Source organism: Eulemur rufifrons, chromosome 5 (assembly GCF_041146395.1).
Source record: "Eulemur rufifrons isolate Redbay chromosome 5, OSU_ERuf_1, whole genome shotgun sequence".
Classification (NCBI taxonomy): domain Eukaryota; kingdom Metazoa; phylum Chordata; class Mammalia; order Primates; family Lemuridae; genus Eulemur; species Eulemur rufifrons.
The window spans coordinates 41,691,741-41,711,263 of NC_090987.1; the positions used below are offsets into that span (position 1 = coordinate 41,691,741).

The 19,523-nt window shown below is 36.5% G+C and overlaps 1 protein-coding gene across 1 annotated transcript in view; it reads right to left on the reverse strand.

The window, feature by feature from the left end:
* The window catches only part of MIB1 (MIB E3 ubiquitin protein ligase 1), a 111,569-nt gene that overhangs the window by 60,634 nt on the left and 31,412 nt on the right, over positions 1–19,523 (reverse strand). The window contains exons 5-9 of the mRNA XM_069468192.1: positions 17,657–17,723; positions 16,176–16,380; positions 11,162–11,345; positions 8,305–8,449; positions 6,243–6,376 (exon numbers count right to left, since the gene is read on the reverse strand). Of these exons, the coding sequence (XP_069324293.1) occupies positions 6,243–6,376; positions 8,305–8,449; positions 11,162–11,345; positions 16,176–16,380; positions 17,657–17,723 (735 nt within the window). The remainder of the gene's footprint in view (positions 1–6,242; positions 6,377–8,304; positions 8,450–11,161; positions 11,346–16,175; positions 16,381–17,656; positions 17,724–19,523) is intronic.

Here is a 19,523-nt window from a genome sequence, read left to right on the forward strand (position 1 = left end):
AGACTCTTTAATTTAGAGAAAAGAGGCAAGAATTTTTTTAAAAAACAAAAGTTCCATTGTTTGAGGAGCTATAAAAGAACTGTTTAGCCAATCTGCAAAGTCGAAAGAAGAAAGGAAGGGAAAGAAGGGAGAGAGGAAAGGAAGTAAGTTAGTTTTGAGTATATATACTTCTTTTGGGATTATTATTATCGCGGAGCCCACAGTCCAATGAAAAAAGCACTGAGGTGAATGGAAAATTTGAAGAGATACTGGCTGTTAAAGTAGAAATAAATGCAACTCAACAAATATACCAGATACCAACAATAGGCAAACTACCATGAAGAACACATAAATGAGTTAGCAAGATGGCTATATACAATAAAGCAGTAATTTCCAACCTTTCCTTCACTTCAGATGTTGTCTACATGCATAACTTACCCATGGACATCTGCAATTCTTTATTTCCACCTCTTTCACTCCCATCCATAAAACCATAAAAGATGGTAGCCTAGCCACACGTTTATATCTTATCTACCTGAAGTCCCATTAAAATGATAGTAAAATAATGTAAAACATAAAAATCCATAAAGACAAAGAGAAAGGGAGAACACGTAAAAACAAGAAAAAATAACATATTTGTGAAAGAGAGAAAACACATGGAAAAGTGTTAATTGACTTTATTAGGGAACAGGAAGCCAACGTGTAAAGAACACAGAGAACCCCAGACAAACACAAAGCCTACAAACTACAAACACAAGCGCATCAGAGGGCTAACAAGAAGGGCCCCAAGTATAAGTCTGATGTGCAAGTGCAATGGCCGCACTCTAGGCCACTCCTCAAACTCAAGGACAGGGCACTAGCTGCCTGCGTCTCTTCCCTGGACAGGAAAAGGGATGTTTCTCGTCCTGAACAGCTGAACAGCTGAACAGCTGTGGAGAACACATTCCTACCTGATGGCATTTCAAGATCCCCAAAAGCTCTATACACCCAATCACCATGATTCAAAATTAGTCAGTAAGTCCTGTCCAGGTAAAGAGAGCTACCAATCAGCTTCTAATGTCTCATTCAGATATGAATGATAAACCAAAGATCAGAGATTTGAGGAAGGCTTCAAACACAAAAAAAAGACAAAACAGGCTGGGCACAGAGGCTCACGCCTGTAATCCTAGCACTTTGGGAGACCAAGGTAGGAGGATTACTTGAGGCCACGAGTTTGAGAACAGCCTGAACAACATAGCAAGACTTTGTCTCTACAAAAAATTTAAAAATTAGCCAGGTGTGGTGGCATGTACCTATAGTACCAGCTACTGGGGAAATAGAGGCAGGAGGATCTCCTGAGTCCAAGAGTTTGATGTTGGAGAGAGCTACGACACCATTGCACTCTAGCCCAGGCATCAGAGTGAGACCTTGTCTCAAAAAAAAAAAAAAAAAAAAAAAAAGGGACTAAAAAGTAGAAATCAGAGGAAGATGCCAGAAAAAATAGAAAAACTAAAGATGAAAAATTATCCATTATAAGAGGTGGAAAATGGATAGATATGAGTCAAGAGACCAGTGTTTTTTGGTATTATGAGAATGAGACTTTTTAAGGCATATCCTTCTTATAGCAGTATTTTTAAAGGATGGGTTGCATCCATTTTCATTACCTCTTCACATCTTACTAAAGTTATTTTTCTTTTATGCCTCAACTCACAAAGATAATTGGAGCTAGAAGGAAAACAGAACACCCACACAAACATGCATGCACACTGGAAGCTGGAAAGCAGACAAACAAGAACTGACTTAGCAGACCAAAGAAAGCAGACTTTGGCCTGGCACAAGAAAAACCAAGAAGCAATCTTTTCGCCAATGAACACCACAAGGCTCAGAACTGATGACTGGATACAGAGATAAATATGATGGTGGGTGCTAAACACAAAAGCACTCGTTGAAAGTCTGTCTAAAAAGCATTCAGATTCCTGGATCTCTGGTCCACCCATACATTAACAGAAACCTGAAAGTTTATTCTCTGGAAATGGTATAGTCTCCAGTCTATAGAAACCAGGCACTATTAAGGGTGAGGTACAATACCAAAAAGAAAAGTTTAATGTAAACATTTACATGCTGAATACGGAGAACTCAGCCCTCCTCCCTTAGTATTCAAAGGCTGGCAGCCAGGTTTATACCCCATAAGCAGAAGAATCAAGAAACCTCTCTGGGGAGTCACACCAGCCCAAGAAAAGACCTAATGGCTGATACCAAGAGTGACCCAAAGAAACATCCAACCAGATCACCCCACAAAGTCCACAGTTGACAAATGCACTCACAGACACAAGAGGTTCCCAGCAAGCCTTTTTACTATCTATTCTTATAGATGAACAGACAACCAAGGAGCACCAGGCATCTGAGGAATGGCCTCTGACATGAAAAATAGAGATCAAAACAAACAGAAAAGTGTAACTTAGAGGAGACAAAAACTTAAGCAAAGATAAGAAAAAAGACTACTTATTCAGTAAGGAAAAAGATGATATTGCAACCTCTTTAAATACCAATATGATACTGTAAAAAGGAATGTGAAAAGAACCAAAAACAAACCTGAAATTCAAAACTGATGGAATGAAAACCTTGAAAGGATTAGAAGATTAAGTTAAGAAACATCCTAGAGGCCGTGCGTGGTGGCTCACGCCTGTAATCCTAGCACTCTGGGAGGCCGAGGCGGGTGGATCGCTCAAGGTCAGGAGTTCGAGACCAGCCTGAGCAAGAGCGAGACCCCGTCTCTACTAAAAAAATAGAAAGAAATTATATGGACAACTAAAAATCTATATAGAAAAAATTAGCCGGGCATAGTGGCGCACGCCTGTAGTCCCAGCTACTCAGGAGGCTGAGGCAGTAGGATCGCTTAAGCCGAGGAGTCTAAGGTTGCTGTGAGCTAGGCACTCACTCTAGCCTGGGCAACAAAGTGAGACTCTGTCTCAAAAAAAAAAAAAAAAAAAAAAAAAAGAAACATCCTAGAAAGGAGGTAGAGAAGAAAAAAAATAGAAGGAAAAAAATAAGAACATTCAAGGAACAGTCCAGAATTAGAGACATTAGAAGAAAGGAAATTACTGCTAAAAGAATTATAGAAAACTTCTATATATGAAAGACATGATTTCCAGATTGAAAAGGTCAAACATCTAAAGCAACAGATCCACAGCAGGGCACATCATTGTGCAAGTTCAGAATATTGACCAAAATAAGAGATCCTCATGCCTCAGGGAAAAAACAGCTCACTTGTAGGATTAGGAATTAAAATATATGTCCCCTCAACAGCAATTATGGAATTATTCTAAAGGAAAATATTTCTAACCTAGAATTCTATTCCCATCTAAAACTTAATTGTAAGGTGTAAAAACAAAAATTCAGACATTAAAGGCCTATTTCCCATACATCCTTTCTCAGAAACTATGAAAAACTGTATTTCACCAAAGAGAGAGCGAATGTGGAAACAGAAAGACAGGGGATACAAGAAATAAGAAATCCAACACAGGAGAGAGGAGAAAGAAACCCTCAGGATGATGGGTGAGGAGACATTCCAAATGGGCATCAAGTGTAGAGGGCAACCTGTCCAGATGGAGCACACTGGACACCTGAGAAGTTTCTATCAGAAGATAAAATGAATACATACCTGGTGTGCCTAAATGTCTTGCGAGATTAGACAATTAGAGAGGAATGTAGAAAGAAAGAAATTAATTATAAAAATACAGATTACTAACAAATGAAAAAATTTAAAAGTTATGTATAGGGTGAACAGGGACTAGGAAAGACCAAAACTGATCACAGGTCAACTTTTAGGAATGAAAGAAATGTTCTAAATCTTTTTTTTTTTTTTGCATATCAATCATCTTTTAATTGATAACATGTTGAAATAACATTTAAAATATATTGGGTTAGATAAAATCTACTTTTAATATTAATTTCAATGGTTTCTTTTTACTTCTTTTGAACACGACTTGTAAAAAAATAAAATTAGATATATGGGTTGCATTATATTTCTATTTGTGCTGATTTTGATTTTTGTTACCCAATGTGTAATTCCCAGACCAGCAGCATTATCATTACCTGAGAACTCTTTAGAAATTCAAAATCTCAGGCTCCACCTAAAATCTCCTAAATATAAACCTGAATTTTGACAAGTTTCCTAAAGTGATTTGTATGCACATTAAATGTAGAGAAGCATGGATATAAACAACTATGCAAGATTAGTGTTTGCAGTCTATTACCTTTCAATGCTACCTCTTACTGTTCTTTCTAAAACTATATTCATCCTTATTTAAAATCTGCAAATGGTACAGCATTTTATACTAATACTAGCATAAAAAGGTGTAAACTTCTTACTTAGCCAGGCAATGTTCTAAATCTTAACAAAGGTGTGGACTATATGGGCATGTTCATTTGTCAAAACTGGCTAATCCACTTATTTCACTGTATGAAAATTATAGATCTCAATTTTTGAAAAAGGACAATTATGAACTCCAATGAAAATAAAAAGTTCTGTAGTAAAATACAATCTAGTACACTCCACAGCTAAGCTATGAATGTCATTTATACAACATGCACAAGTAATTCTGATCTAAACAAAATTACAATGTAATATAACCACATGAAGAAGCTGGAAAGAGTCTGTATGTGTCTGGGATGCAGGTGGTAAAAGAAAGCTGAATCCTCACCTTCTAATGAGTACCAAAAGATAACTCCTTAAAAAAAGAAATAGAAAAAAAATTGAGACATAACAACAGAGGTATATTACCGGAGGGTGTTCAGGTTAATAGGAAGAACATCAGCTAAAAGAGCCAAGAAAAGTTGCCTCTGAAGAATGGGAAAATAAGGGTGAGAAGGAAGAGATATTATTTTTCATAATAAACCTTACAAACTATTTTCCTCTTTAAATTTTTAGTATGTATGACACTTTAAAAATAACTTTAAAATAAGTTAGTAATTAAATGAAGGAAAATATTACATCTAATAAGATCTAAATCTGCTTGACTGATTTAGGAAATTTGATTCTATCTTTCTTTTTTTTTTTTTTTTTTTTTTTTTTTGAGACAGAGTCTCACTTTGTTGCCCAGGCTAGAGTGAGTGCCATGGCGTCAGCCTAGCTCACAGCAACCTCAAACTCCTGAGCTCAAGGGATCCTCCTGTCTCAGCCTCCCGAGTAGTTGGGACTACAGGCATGCACCACCATGCCCGGCTAATTTTTTCTATATATATTTTTAGCTGTCCATATAATTTCTTTCCATTTTTAGTAGAGATGGGGTCTCGCTCTTGCTCAGGCTGGTCTCGAACTCTTGAGCTCAAACGATCCGCCCACCTCGGCCTCCCAGAGTGCTAGGATTACAGGCGTGAGCCACCACGCCCGGCCGATTCTATCTTTCAAACTTCAATATCAAACAATTATTTGTATCGTATCTCACAACTAATCAAAGTGCTGTGTTGTGTTGCTGCAACTGATATCTCTAATGAAGCTAAAATGTCACATGAGATTACAGGAGAAATAAGACATTAATACCTTACAATTATAAATCTGATCTTCTTCAAAGTGTCTACCGATAGCATACTTAAAAACAAACATACAAAGGTAGGCAACAAAAGCCCTTACAACACAGGATAATTCAAATTGCCACTCCAACTACCATCTCTTGGCTGGCACTGATCATGATATTGGTGCCAGCATGATACCAATGACAAATGCAAAATACAACAACTAAGCTAGAATCAAAACTGTCCACTTAAAATATGGCTTGTGTGAATGGCAAAACTACAGCATAACCTAAAAAGGGTTATAAAATATGAATACATGACCTCTAATTCATTTGCCTTATAAACTGTGAAACGGTAAACTTTCATGGAAGGCTGGAGAAAAGGTGTAGATTAAATGTTTTGAAAAGATAGACAACTGCTAATAAAATTTAATAAAATATATTTAAAAGATGTCATAGAATGACATTTACATGAGAAAAAAAAAAAAATCACTGAATTTCCCAAAAAAGTCTAACCACTTAAAAACCTAAATTTTAAAGTTTTGTCAATCAAAAAATAAAAAAGTTATAGTATTAAATAAGAAAATGTCACTATTTCTTAAAAGTGCACACTAAGGAATAACTGGTGTTTGCTTTAAAATACCTCAGAAAACCAAGAAAGAAGGAATAAATGAAGCACGTGTAGCAAAATCTTAAATAATTGTTGGGTATAAAGTTCATTATACTATTTTATTTTTGCATATGCTTCAAAATAATTTTTAAAATGCTCACATCCACATCTGGTCTTTTTAGCAAATCTTCCACTTTAGCAACATCTCCATTAGCAGCAGCCTTAACTAATTCTTCATTGAGGTCACCAGACTCTTGAGTTTCAAATAATTTCTTCAGGAGTTGTGAGAGTCTTTCTGTAAAGCATCAAATAAAGCTGCTAATATAGAAGGATGTCAACCATTAACTACTAAGAAACAGATATTAACCATATTCCTATAATCTTTTCCTTTTTATTATTTCTCTCATGTTTTTTCTATTATGCTACAGATAACTACCCATGCAAATTATAAACACTACTATATCAAGCTGCATTAAGTTCAAGCCCATAAGTACTTTAAGTTTTGTCCAATTTACGTATGTCAAGTTAGAATTTTAGAAAAAATGGTGAGTTACATACTAATAATAATTCAAAATTTAGAAGTCATACCAAAGAAATTGTGAATAAACACACTACTATAGGAGTATCATGATGATACAAACTTCAAGTTTTAAGCTTACCACAAACCTTAGAATAATTCAACAGATCAATGATTATGATTCAAAAGTAACTAATCTCTGTAATATCTGGGGACATATTTTAGGAACAAACTAATATCCTTTCAGTTCAAAATGGACATCTAAGTTTCAATAACATACCTTCAGTACGTGCCGACTGATTGGTTTTGACAAAAACAAGAATGAACCAGAGATAAACATACACAGGCTCTTCATAAGATATCTTTTTCTAAATAGTATCAATCAATAATATAGAGGCTATCAAGTTCTATTCCTTAATTCTTGGGGTACTTATTGGAAAGCAGAAAAATCACAAAGTAGGGCAAGGGAAAAATCACAAAGTGGGCCAAGTCCCCATTATTTTAGAGTATAATATTAACCATTCATCACTCTTGTATTTTGTAGGTAGTGAGCTTATTATGATGCTATCTAACCTTGAGGTAAAACTAAACACCTGACTTAAACTTTAAACACACTAGCAAATTAAAGCGGAAGAGACAAAAAAACAGAGGAAGTAGAAAGTAGTACAAAAATAAAACTGGAGGTGACCTAATGTTTTCCTTTTGTTTCTTACCATTTACAGTATAGTTCCACCTTCTTTTCTGGATGACAACAATTTACATACAGTAACGTGTAACATGTAGAATGAACTGAGTCTGTGTATGTAAAGCTGGTGCATAAGAAGGAAAGGCTTTGGGAATGAGTCTACATAAGCATCCAGCATATTCACATTTTAACATGGTTTTCTACTCATTGTGACATATATAAGAATTCTTTTTTTTTTTTTTTTTTTTTTTGAGACAGAGTCTCACTCTGTTGCCTAGGCTAGAGTGCCATGGCGTCAGCCTAGCTCACAGCAACCTCAAACTCCTGGGCTCAAGCAATCCTTCTGCCTCAGCCTCCCGAGTAGCTGGGACTACAGGCATGCGCCACCATGCTCGGCTAATTTTTTTTTATATATTTTTAGTTGTCCAGTTAATTTCTTTCTATTTTTTAGTGGAGATGGGGTCTCGCTCTTGCTCAGGCTGGTCTTGAACTCCTGAGCTCAAACGATTCACCTGTCTCGGCCTCCCAGAGTGCTAGGATTACAGGCGTGAGCCACCACGCCTGGCCTATAATAATTCTTATTAAATGGTAAGAGAAAAAAATATATCTGATATATAAAAATATCCAGGAAGAAAGCCATCTGCTAGCAACAATGTTGGCAATAAAGAAAAAACAAAGCAGTCTAAGAAAGCAATAGACAAAAGTTTTAAAGAGTAGAATGCTGAATTTCAGGTATCTCAGATTTGATGTGGAGAATTGCTTGATATACCCAAGAAAAAACATGTATTCATGGGACTTTTTCCAGGGGATACCTCAGCCAGAAAAAAGCTGTTCATCACATAAAAAAATACGAACCTTTAGTGAATGTTTAAAAGATGGTCAACATTCAAGTGAGGCTATGTAATCTGGGAGAAAACCAAAAAGCACATGTACAATATTATCTGTATATGAGAACTGGGGAGTTAGCAAAGGTTTTAATGTAAACCATATTACCTTTAAAGAAACACAGTACAAAACATACCACCAGATGCATTGCTAATGGCTGATCCTGCAGATGCGACCTTGGAAACTGCCGCTGGATTATATGTCCAAGATGTTCCACAAACTTCCACCTTTAAATCACTGTCTGAATATATCTGTTGTACTCGACCAACTTTACCTAAAGTCTTGAAAAAAAACGTTAAATTCATGTTTCCAAGTCTAAGAATATACCATAAAAATCAATCACTAGTTTTTAGTATGTTTAAAGTATTAATTCTACTTGTTCCTAATGAAAACACTTTTAAAGGATAACCATTTTCAGGCCAGCCTTGGTGGCTCACACCTGTAATCCTAGCACTCTGGGAAGCCAAGGCAGGAGGATCCTTGGAGCTCAGGAGTCGGAGGCCAGCCTGAGCAAGAGCAAGACCTCACTTATACTAAAAAAAAAAAAAGAAAGAAAAAGAAAAAAAGAAAAAAAATTAGCTGGGCAACTAAAAATACAAAAATTAGCCGGGCGTGGTAGTGCATGCCTATAGTCCCAGCTACTCAGGAAGCTGAGGCAGGAAGATTGCTTGAGCCCAGGAATTTGAAGTTGTAGTGAGCAAGGCTGATGCCATGGCACTCTAGACCGGGCAACAGAGCGACACTCTGTCTGAAAAAAAAAAAAGAAAGAATAACCATTTTCAAATGGGTTATTTACAACCGGGCGCAGCGGCTCACGCCTGTAATCCTAGCACTCTGCAAGGCTGAGGGGGGAGGATCACTCAAGGTCAGGAGTTCAAGACCAGCCTGAGCAAGAGTGAGACCCCCCACCTCTACCTAAAAATAGAAAGAAATTAGCCAGACAACTAAAAATATATAGCAAAAATTAGCCAGGCATGATGATGCATGTCTGTAGTCCCAGCTACTCAGGAGGCTGAGGCAGGAGGATTGCTTGGGCCCAGGAATTTGAGGTTGTAGTGAGCAAGGCTGATGCCACGGCACTGTAGCCCAGGCAACAGAGCACTCCAGCCCGAGTAACAGAGCGAGACTCTGTCTCCAAAAAAAAAAAAAAAAAAAGGGGGTTATTTATTACAGTTACAAAATTTAAAGAGCATCTTAATAAATAAAACTATTACACTTCCACAAGAATATAAAAGAAGTCTATTTTATTCATAGAAGTTTCATATAAATTTTGTGATATTCAAGCCTCCTTTTTTAATCCCATAAGATACATCTTGAGAACTTACAACTCAAGTAGCCCCAAATGCATCACCAATACAGCCTGAAAAAAGAAAATCTGAATTAAAAAAAAAAAAAAAGTACTACTTGAGCCCAAAAGGGCTCAAGCTTACATCTATGTTTAAATCCTTTTTGGAATCACCCCTGATTCCAAAGGAGAAGTGGGTATAGAAATAACAAGTGTTTTAAATATATAGAATGAGAAAGGAAGTCAGATGCAGATCACAATCAGCAACAGCTCTTTTTTTTTTTTTTTTTTTTTTTTGAGACAGAGTCTTGCTTTGTTGCCAGGGCTAGAGTGAGTGCCATGGCATCAGCCTAGCTCACAGCAACCTCAAACTCCTGGGCTTAAGTGATCCTACTGCCTCAGCCTCCCGAGTAGCTGGGACTACAGGCATGCGCCACCATGCCCGGCTAATTTTTTTTTTTTTTAATATATGTATTTTAGTTGGCCAGATAATTTCTTTCTATTTTTAGGAGAGACGGGGTCTTGCTCTTGCTCAGGCTGGTCTCGAACTCCTGACCTCGAGAGATCCACCCGCCTCGGCCTCCCAGAGTGCTAGGATTATAGGCGTGAGCCACCGCGCCCGGCCCAGCAACAGCTCTTATCATGTAGAAGATACTGTTCTAACAGCTTAATAAATATTGACGCACCTAATACATAAAATCCTGATATACAAATGCTATTATCAGCCCCATTTCAAACCCAGGTCTAAAACTCATTCTCTTAAGCACAATACAATAGCAAATAACAATACTGGAAAACTGGTGAAGAATAATGATACCTGACTACTTCCTAGCACAGAGGAGAGATTGATAGCCCTGGAATGTTTTTTCCCTTCTCTACAGCATTTAACCCCAACTTCTTGAAGATATTCCCCGGATGACAGTCTAATCTTTCTGCCAGTTCCTTTCCTTTCTCTGCTGACCAGCTCCTTCCCTTTCTCCACTGACCAGCTCTTTTTTCTTCCTCAGATTCCTAAATCTGTTCATTTTCCCAGAATGTTACTCCTTAGGTTTTGACTCATTTCTTAAAAATTCAATCTACTTTGACAATTACTACCTTTTTCCTAAAAGCGTCAAAATTACCCTCATCCCGCCCACCCACCCACACCAATTCTAATTTTTAACTTCTCATTAGACATTTCCACTTGGAATTTTCCACCATCATCTCAAACTCTATACGGCTACATTCTGTATTTTTCCCCTTTAATTTTTTACTATAGGAATTTCTCAACACATACAAAAGTAGACAATAGTATACAGAATCCATCAAACAGTTGTTTAATATGTACCCATCATATAGCTGCGTCAATAGCTTGGGGCCAATCTTGTTTCATTTATTCCCCTACCCATTCTCCCCTCCCGTATTATTTCAGTATGTACCTCTAAACAATATCTTTCTTTAAACATAGCTACAATAATATTTATTATCAACTCACCCCAAATTACCAATAATTCTAATCACATAACTTACTCTTCTGCACCTTCCCAGGCTAATTTAACTGGAATACAAAAGGCACAGAACACAAAAGGCACAAGCATGCCTAGCTGTCAATGGAGACTACAGTTCTAGGAAGACTTATGCCAATTTAGTTTCTAACATTCATTTACTTTCAAAAACTAAATAAGCATATTATAATTCTTAGCCTTAAAACTATTCTATATATACTTACTGGAAGCATCGCTTCAGCCCATTCGCCATGTCCTCTTTGTAGAAGTTTAATTCTTTCCAGATCATAACAAACTTGTACAAGATCACCCACTTGAAACTGGGAGGCGCCTCCTTCCGCACCTTGAGCAGCATCCCCACTTCGGACAATGTTTGCTTTAGTGAGAACAGCAGGATTGAAGGTCCACCTACAACAGCAAAGCTAAAACTCAAAATGGGTAGGTTTACTTAATTTTCACAAAACATTCTTAAACAAAGCAGATCAAAACAGCAAGGCAATCCTTTGCAATTACATCCTGAATAATCTGTATTTCCCTTTTCATAATTTTATTATACAAATTTGAGAAAAAAGTCTTCTATAATCACACCACCCTAATACAACTATTAACATTTTAGTATACTTTTGACTAGATTTATTTCCTCCTTCATGTTTTTTAAAAAATTTTATAAAAATGAACACACAATCATTGTTAAAAATTCAAGCATTTCAGAAACATGTAAAATAAAATTCAAAGTTCCATTTCACACAAACACACCCGGCTCACCATTCCTATCACATTAGAAACTACTATTACTGCACTATTATGTACCCTTACACATCTTCTATTAATATAGGTTATTAAGTATGAAATGTCTGATTTCCTGAAGTACTAAGTTTTAGACAGAAGATATCTCTGACATTTCACTTTGACACTTCTTGTTTTATTTTTATTGTGAAGGTAAAACCTCATTCTTTCAAACGCATGGTTTGGCTTTGATTATCTGCCAAATTTTTTTAGAGCAATTTTTGTGAAACCACGGTTAAGTCAAAAATTCATGTTGTTTTTGAATACGAGTTCTGTCATAGAACCAATACAGCACAAACAGCTCAAAATATCAACAAAGTGTTTGGGAAGGATGTGGCTAACGAATGCACAGTATGTCAATGGTTTGAGAAGTTCCATTCTGGTGATTTTAATCTTGAAAATGAGTCACGTGAGTGACCTGAGACCAAGCTGGATAGGGACGAGCTGAAAGCTGTAGTGGAAGCAAATCCATCTCAACCTATGCACGGATTAGCAGCAAAGTTTGATGTTGCTATTCCAATAATACTGGACCATTTGAAACAAGTCGGCAAGGTAAAGAAGCTGGATAGATGAGGACTGTGTGAATTAAACGAGTGTCACAAGAGCAATTGTCTCAAAGCTTGCCTTTCTTTGCTGTCATGACATAAAGGTGAACATTTCTACTCCATGTTGTTATATGTGATGAAAAATAGATTCTTTTTGATAATTGCAAGCATTCCACACAATGGTTGTATAAAGATAAAGTGCCAAAACACAGTCCAAAACCGAATATTCATTAAGAAAAGCTAACGGTGTTGGTTTGGTGGTCCAGCGCTGGTACTATCCACTACAATTTCATGAAACCTGGTCAATCCATTACAGCGGATGTCTACTACATTCAATTGGACAAAATGATGAGGATGCTTGTGATTAAGCAGCTGAGATTGGTCAACAGCGACAGGCCAATTCTCTTGCAAGACAAAGCTCGACAACTTGTTGAACAAACAACATTGCTAAAACTAAAGAGGATGCACTTGAAAATTCTCTGTCGGCCGGGTGCGGTGGCTCATGCCTGTAATCCTAGCACTCTAGGAGGCCGAGGTGGGCGGATCGTTTGAGCTCAGGAGTTCGAGACCAGCCTGAGCAAGAGCGAGACCCCACCTCTACTAAAAATAGAAAGAAATGATCTGGACAGCTAAAAATATATATAGAAAAAATTAGCCGGGCCTGGTGGCACATGCCTATAGTCCCAGCTACTTGGGAGGCTGAGACAGGAGGATCGCTTGAGCTCAGGAGTTTGAGGTTGCTGTGAGCTAGGCTGACGCCACGGCACTCACTCTAGCCTGGGCAACAGAGTGAGACTCTGTCTCAAAAAAAAAATAAAAAATAAAAAAAATAAAAAAATAAAAGAAAATTCTCTGTCATCCACTGTATTCACCAGACTTTGCACCAACTGACTACCACTTCTTCCAGGCTTTGGACATTTTCTTGAAAGGAAAAATATTTAATTCTCAACAAGCTGTGGAAAACACCTTTTGCGATTTCATTGCCACTCACTCTCCAAGCTTCTTCAATGCTGGCAGAAACAAGCTACTGTTAAGATGGCAAACTGTGTCAATAGTTTAGGCGCATACTTTGATTAATTGTACTGTTTCTAGGCCGGGCGCGGTGGCTCACGCCTGTAATCCTAGCACTCTGGGAGGCCGAGGCGGGTGGATTGCTCAAGGTCAGGAGTTCGAGACCAGCCTGAGCGAGACCCCCGTCTCTACTAAAAATAGAAAGACATTATATGGACACCTAAAAATCTATATAGAAAAAATTAGCCGGGCATAGTGGCGCATGCCTGTAGTCCCAGCTACTCGGGAGGCTGAGGCAGTAGGATCGCTTGAGCCCAGGAGTTTGAGGTTGCTGTGAGCTAAGCTGACGCCACGGCACTCACTCTAGCCTGGGCAACAAAGTGAGACTCTGTCTCAACAAAAAAAAAAAAAAAAAAAATTGTACTGTTTCTTGTTTGAGATAAATGAAACTTTTGATTCAAAATCGGACATTTCATATTGAATGACCTAATATATGTATGCTGATAAAATTTATAATGTACAGAATTGTTTTCTTTTCCATAAACGTGATATATAATATATATTATTCTGTCACTTCTTCTCTTCTCAAAGAACACATCTTTGAAGATTTTTCAATGTCACAGATATAGATCTACTTAATTCAATTGCTACAGAGTACTCCATACCTTGAATATACAGTAATGTACTTAACTACTCTCCTATTGACTATCATTTAAAATAGTTCCAAATTTTCACTATTATGTATAATACCATAAAGAAAATCCCTGTAATTACATCTTTGTGCACATGAGGTCAGTATTTCACTACAGATTCACTTTTTTAAGAGACAGGATCTTGCTATGTTGCCCAGGCTGGTCTCCTGGGCTCAAGCCATCCTCCCACCTTAGCGAAGTATAAATTTGTTTACAATTCTGATAGAGCCAAACTGCTCTACAAAGAGTATACCATTTCTCCTATCATTGCCAATCTCAAGGATCAAAAAACAGTATCTAGTTTTAATTTGCCATGCATGGGTATTTAACATAATTGTAATCATTGTATCAAAACAAATTTGGATACTGACTTCTTTATTACATATTAGCATTTTCCCATGCTGTTATCATCTTCAGAACTGTCATTTTAATGACTACTTAATATTCCATCAAACAGATGTACCACAATGTATAATTCCCCTAATCCCGCAGTGAACTCCAAGGAAAAAAGTTCCCTAATAAAATAAGTTTCTACATTATGGCCATATTATATCCTCTTCTCCTTAATTCAAATTGTTATTAGCATATGAAAGATTCTAAGTGGTCACGTCATATAAAAACCTATTTACTAAGCTCCTGTAACCATGAAAGCAAACTTTTCTTTTTTTGTTTTTTCCTCTTAGAGACAAGGGTCTCACTATGTTGCCCAGGCTGGACTCAAACTCCTGGGCTCAAGCAATCTTCTGGCCTCAGCCTTCTAAGTAGCTGGGACTACAGGAGCATGCCACCACGCCCAGCACAAGTAAACTTTTCTTTCTAAAGTAACCTCAAAGAGAAAGAAAGGCCTCTGAACAGTGCAGGATAAAAATCAGATACTCAAAGTTTTCTTCTCAGTCTTATCAACAACAGTGCCCTTTACCTCGTTCCCAATACCCCAAAATTTACTACACTTAAAATAGAGCCTGAACACAGCAGTATTTACTCAAGTTGTTCCCTCTGCTTAGAGTGCTTCCCTATCCTGGTAAAACCTAATCGTTTAGACTTACTCCAGGTATTACATATCTCTCTGAAGTTTTCTCTGATTTGCCCTGTAGAAATCACCACTGTTCTCTTGAGCCCTCAGAAAACCCTGAATACTTACCTATCGTATTACTTTTATAATATTTTGTTAAAGTTATTTTCCATTTTGTTTATGCAAACTAAAAGGGTTAACAAACCCATTCAAAGCAAGAGACCATGTCTTGCCTTTGAAATTCTACTCCTGATCTTAGAGCCTAATACAGATAAGTGCTTAATAAATGTTGTTGAATAAAGAACCAAAAAAAAGATTATTTTCCAAAACTCTGTCATATTACTGTTAACACTCTACTGCCCAAGAAAGAATTTTGAACAAGAAAGAATTCTGCAAGTAATAATCCTAATTTGTGCTAACCTATCATTTCCAAATAAGAGAATATTTAACACAAAACATATTAGTACACACTAGTTAGAACTTAAGGCCGGGCACAGTGGCTCACGTCTGTAATCCTAGCACTCTGGGAGGCCGAGGTGGGTGGATCGTTTGAGCTCAGGAGTTCGAAACCAGCCTGAGCCAGAGTGAGACCCCATCTCTACTAAAAATAGAAAGAAATTAGCTGGACAGCTAAAAATATATATATAGAAAAAATGAGCCGGGCATGGTGGCGCATGCCTGTAGTCCCAGCTACTTGGGAGGCTGAGACAGGCAGATCACTTGAACCCAGGAATTTGAGGTTGCAATGAACTATGATCACACCACTGCACTCTAGCTTGGGCAACAGAGTGAGACCCTGTCTCAAAAAGAGAGAGAGAGAGAGAGAGAGAGAGAGACAGGCAGACAAAGTGGATTCAAACTGCTGGGCTCAAGCAATTCTCCAACCTCAACCTCCAGAGTGGCTGGGACTACAGGCGTGTGCCAGACCCAGCAACACAGAACTTTTTAGCCACTTAGACCTAATATCGATATAATGTATTCTACTCCAGAAGGAAAAATGAATAGTGCACAGAACATTGTATCACAAATCCAGTCATATAAATTCACATATACACACAACATACACACACAAAATTTTTATCTACCATCTAAGAGCTAGCTTTAATGAGTCTTTGGTTTCTTTTGCTTTCTTTAAAGTTCTCTATATAATAATTTCATTTGCCATCATCAAAAGTTGAGAAATATCACCTACCTATTGCCACTTGGATACTGTACTACAATGTCATGATCTTCATCAATGCCACAAACAGTTCCAGTTGTAGTTAAAGTCTCAAACATTCCATCAGTCCATCCTCCATGACCATGCTGCAAAGACTGTACAATTTCTAGGTCAAGATCTATATTTACCAGGTCACCAATCTGTAATCCACCAGGATTCCTGTTGCCATTCTGCTCACCTGCAAATTCAGACACAGTTGAAAAAAGAAAAGGAAAAAAAATCACAGCAACAACATGCAACTTCATTATTTTTAAACAAGAATTAATAGCAAGATATATTAGTTTTAGGTGCTATCTAATCTTAAAATACTTGGAGAATTCACTGTAAGTATGAAATTCTAGAATTAGAGAGCTTTAAGAAAGAAAAAAATCACACTCAATAATTGAAATACTGTGATGATTTACAACAAAGATTAAACAAGGGTAGAATCTACAAAATCCAACCTTATGTCAGAACACAAAGTTCTGGGTGCTGAAAATATTTACTTTTATGAATAGAGAATATGAAAGAAAACTGGAATTATTTTTTTCTCTGAAGTGCTTAGTACTATTTTTTAACAAATAGTTCTTGTGATTTTTGCCCTAAAGAGCATTTTTAAATATTTTAAAGCCTATTCCCTAAATTATTTTCAAAGCTAGTTGTCAGATAAAAGATTCATGATCGTAAAAAACTATGCTGAGAGAACCAAAATATCCATGTTGACTCTGCATTTTTCTTATGAAAGCAAGATACAAAGTAAGAAAGTTTCTGAAAGCAAGAGAAATGGATGAGCTCATCAACACATAGGTATTTTTGCTACATTCTCCCTTTTAAAAAAAAATTAAGATATGCTGCAAGAAAGCACTTTTTGCTAAAAAGGCAAGTCCAGTGATTTGGAAAGAGGAACACACGGTTCACATGAGAAATGAAAACATTCAGAGACTAAAGATTTGATCAGGAGAGTGTAACGTGTTCATCCTTACAATAGTAAATCCATAAAATAAAGATAATTTTGGTTTCTAGTCCTCCTTTTTATTGTACTGATACATGAAATCATATTTATTATATTACCTTAATCTCAGAGCTACTCTTGTATTAAGAAGACAATTTTACAGAAATTCTAATGAATTTATAAGTACTAACTTGTCAAATTCTATTCTCAATAGTGTATGATATACAACAATGATGTAATCTAATGCAAAATTTTTCAATGATATAAGTTTATGGTTAAAAGATAAAAGTTTTAAATATTATGACATAAATGGCGTACCAATTTTCCAGACATGACAACTCTTTTGAGTCTAAATAAATTTTAGTAAAGGAACAAATGCTTTAAAACCAAAATAAAACCAAAATAGTATTTCTCTAAATAACTTTAATGGTAATTAATTTTTATAAAGTCCAATTTAAACATTTTACCGAGTCCATGAACTCTGACCCATTATTTAGTAATTTCCTCTAATCTGCTAACTCACCTAGCACAGGGCAGTGATCTCTGTAGAAAGAACCTCCTTTGGCATCCTGGACACACTTCAGATCAGACTAAGAAGAAAAGAAACCAGAAAAAAATCACACATGAAAACTTCAAATGTGTCTCAATACCTGAAATAAGAACAAATATTCACTCAGAACATACCTGCAACAGAAGTTAAGAGTAGCTCTGCGTTAGCAAACACATTAAACGTTGTTTTCAAAAGTACTTGTCAAAAACTAGAAACCTAATCTTCATATAGATCATGCTTGATTTATATTAGCTTTCTTTTAAAGACCATAATTAAAATGCCTGAATCTTATTAGATGATATTATAATATTTATAATAAATATTACAATATTTTTAAAACCACATTAAAAAAACACAACAAATATCTAATAATTGAAATGTGCATAGCACATTCAATTTGAAAGATACTTTTACCAAAAAAGAAAAAAATTGAAAATTGTCCAAGACTAAACAGCCAGTACAAAGTGGAAAAAGATGGAACCAAATCCAGTCTTTTGATTCCTTGTCCAGTTAATTTTCCTATTTACATCAACTTTAGTTCTTATTTCATCATAACTTGGTTGACGAAAGTTCCTTATCCTTTATCTTTTAAAGAAAACAAATTATAAAGAACTTTGAATGGGGAGGTAGCTGTGGTATAATAAAAACTACAGAAAATGTGGACTTAGAACAACCTTGGGTGTTACTGTGAAAATTCAGAAGTGGATTTACTTAAGTAAAAGTGCCTAATATGGCTGGGCACAGTGGCTCACACCTATAATCCTAGCACTTTCTTAGGCCAAGGAGGGAGGATAGCTTAAGGCCAGGAGCGCAAGACAAGTCTCAGTGAAATAGTGAGACCCTCATCTCTACAAAAAATAAAAAAAAATTAGCCAGGCGTAGTGATGAGTGCTTGTAGTCCCAGCTACTTAGGAGGCTAAGGTGGGAGGATCACTTGAGCCAGGGAGTTTGAGGTTGCGGTAAGCTAAGATGACACCACTGCACTCTAGCTGGGGCAACAGAGCAAGATGCTATCTCAAAAAAAAAAAAAAAAAAAAAAAAAAAAGTGCTTAGTAGTACCTGGCATACATAGTAGGTGATCAGTATTTCTAATTCTTTATTGAGGAAAGGAGCTCCTTTATGCACATGCATGCATGAATGCACTCATACACACAGGTGCACATAGAACCCAACTCTTACGAGCCTCTTTTGCTGTCATTCAATCCTGGCCACAGAGACACAGGGGCCGAATTGTTTTAAAGTAATACTTTAACCCAGAATCTATCCTAAGGAAATATACCCATAATGTGCAAAAAGATATGAACAAGGATGCTTACTGACACACTGCTTACAGCAGTGGTGGAGGGAACAAAACCCAATCCAGATATCCATTGACAGACATCTCATTAAATAAATAATGGTGTAACCACAGAAAGTACTACTCAGCCATCATTCTAAATATACTACTCATTAAATACCTAATTACATACAGCACATAGCATTCATATGAAAGAAATTAATAATCACTCAAAATCCTACAAAAATTCAAGTTTAAAACAAGCAGAGGCATGAAGATAATAATGAAAAACTGGTAACTGATGCTATATATAATGATAAAAATTGGCACATAATGTATTTGTTTAAATTCACATTGTTGGCTTTTATATATAAATGGAATAAATTAAGGGGACAGTGGGATATTTTCTCCCTTCCTAATGAGGGACACAAGATAGTTGGGAAAAAATGAAACTGAAACAATTCTTTGAATGGGGAATGTATTAAAGATGGAAAGGACATGAAAAGCATTAATATTTTGGCATTTATTATGCTCTATAAATATCAAGATCACCGTCTGAATAAT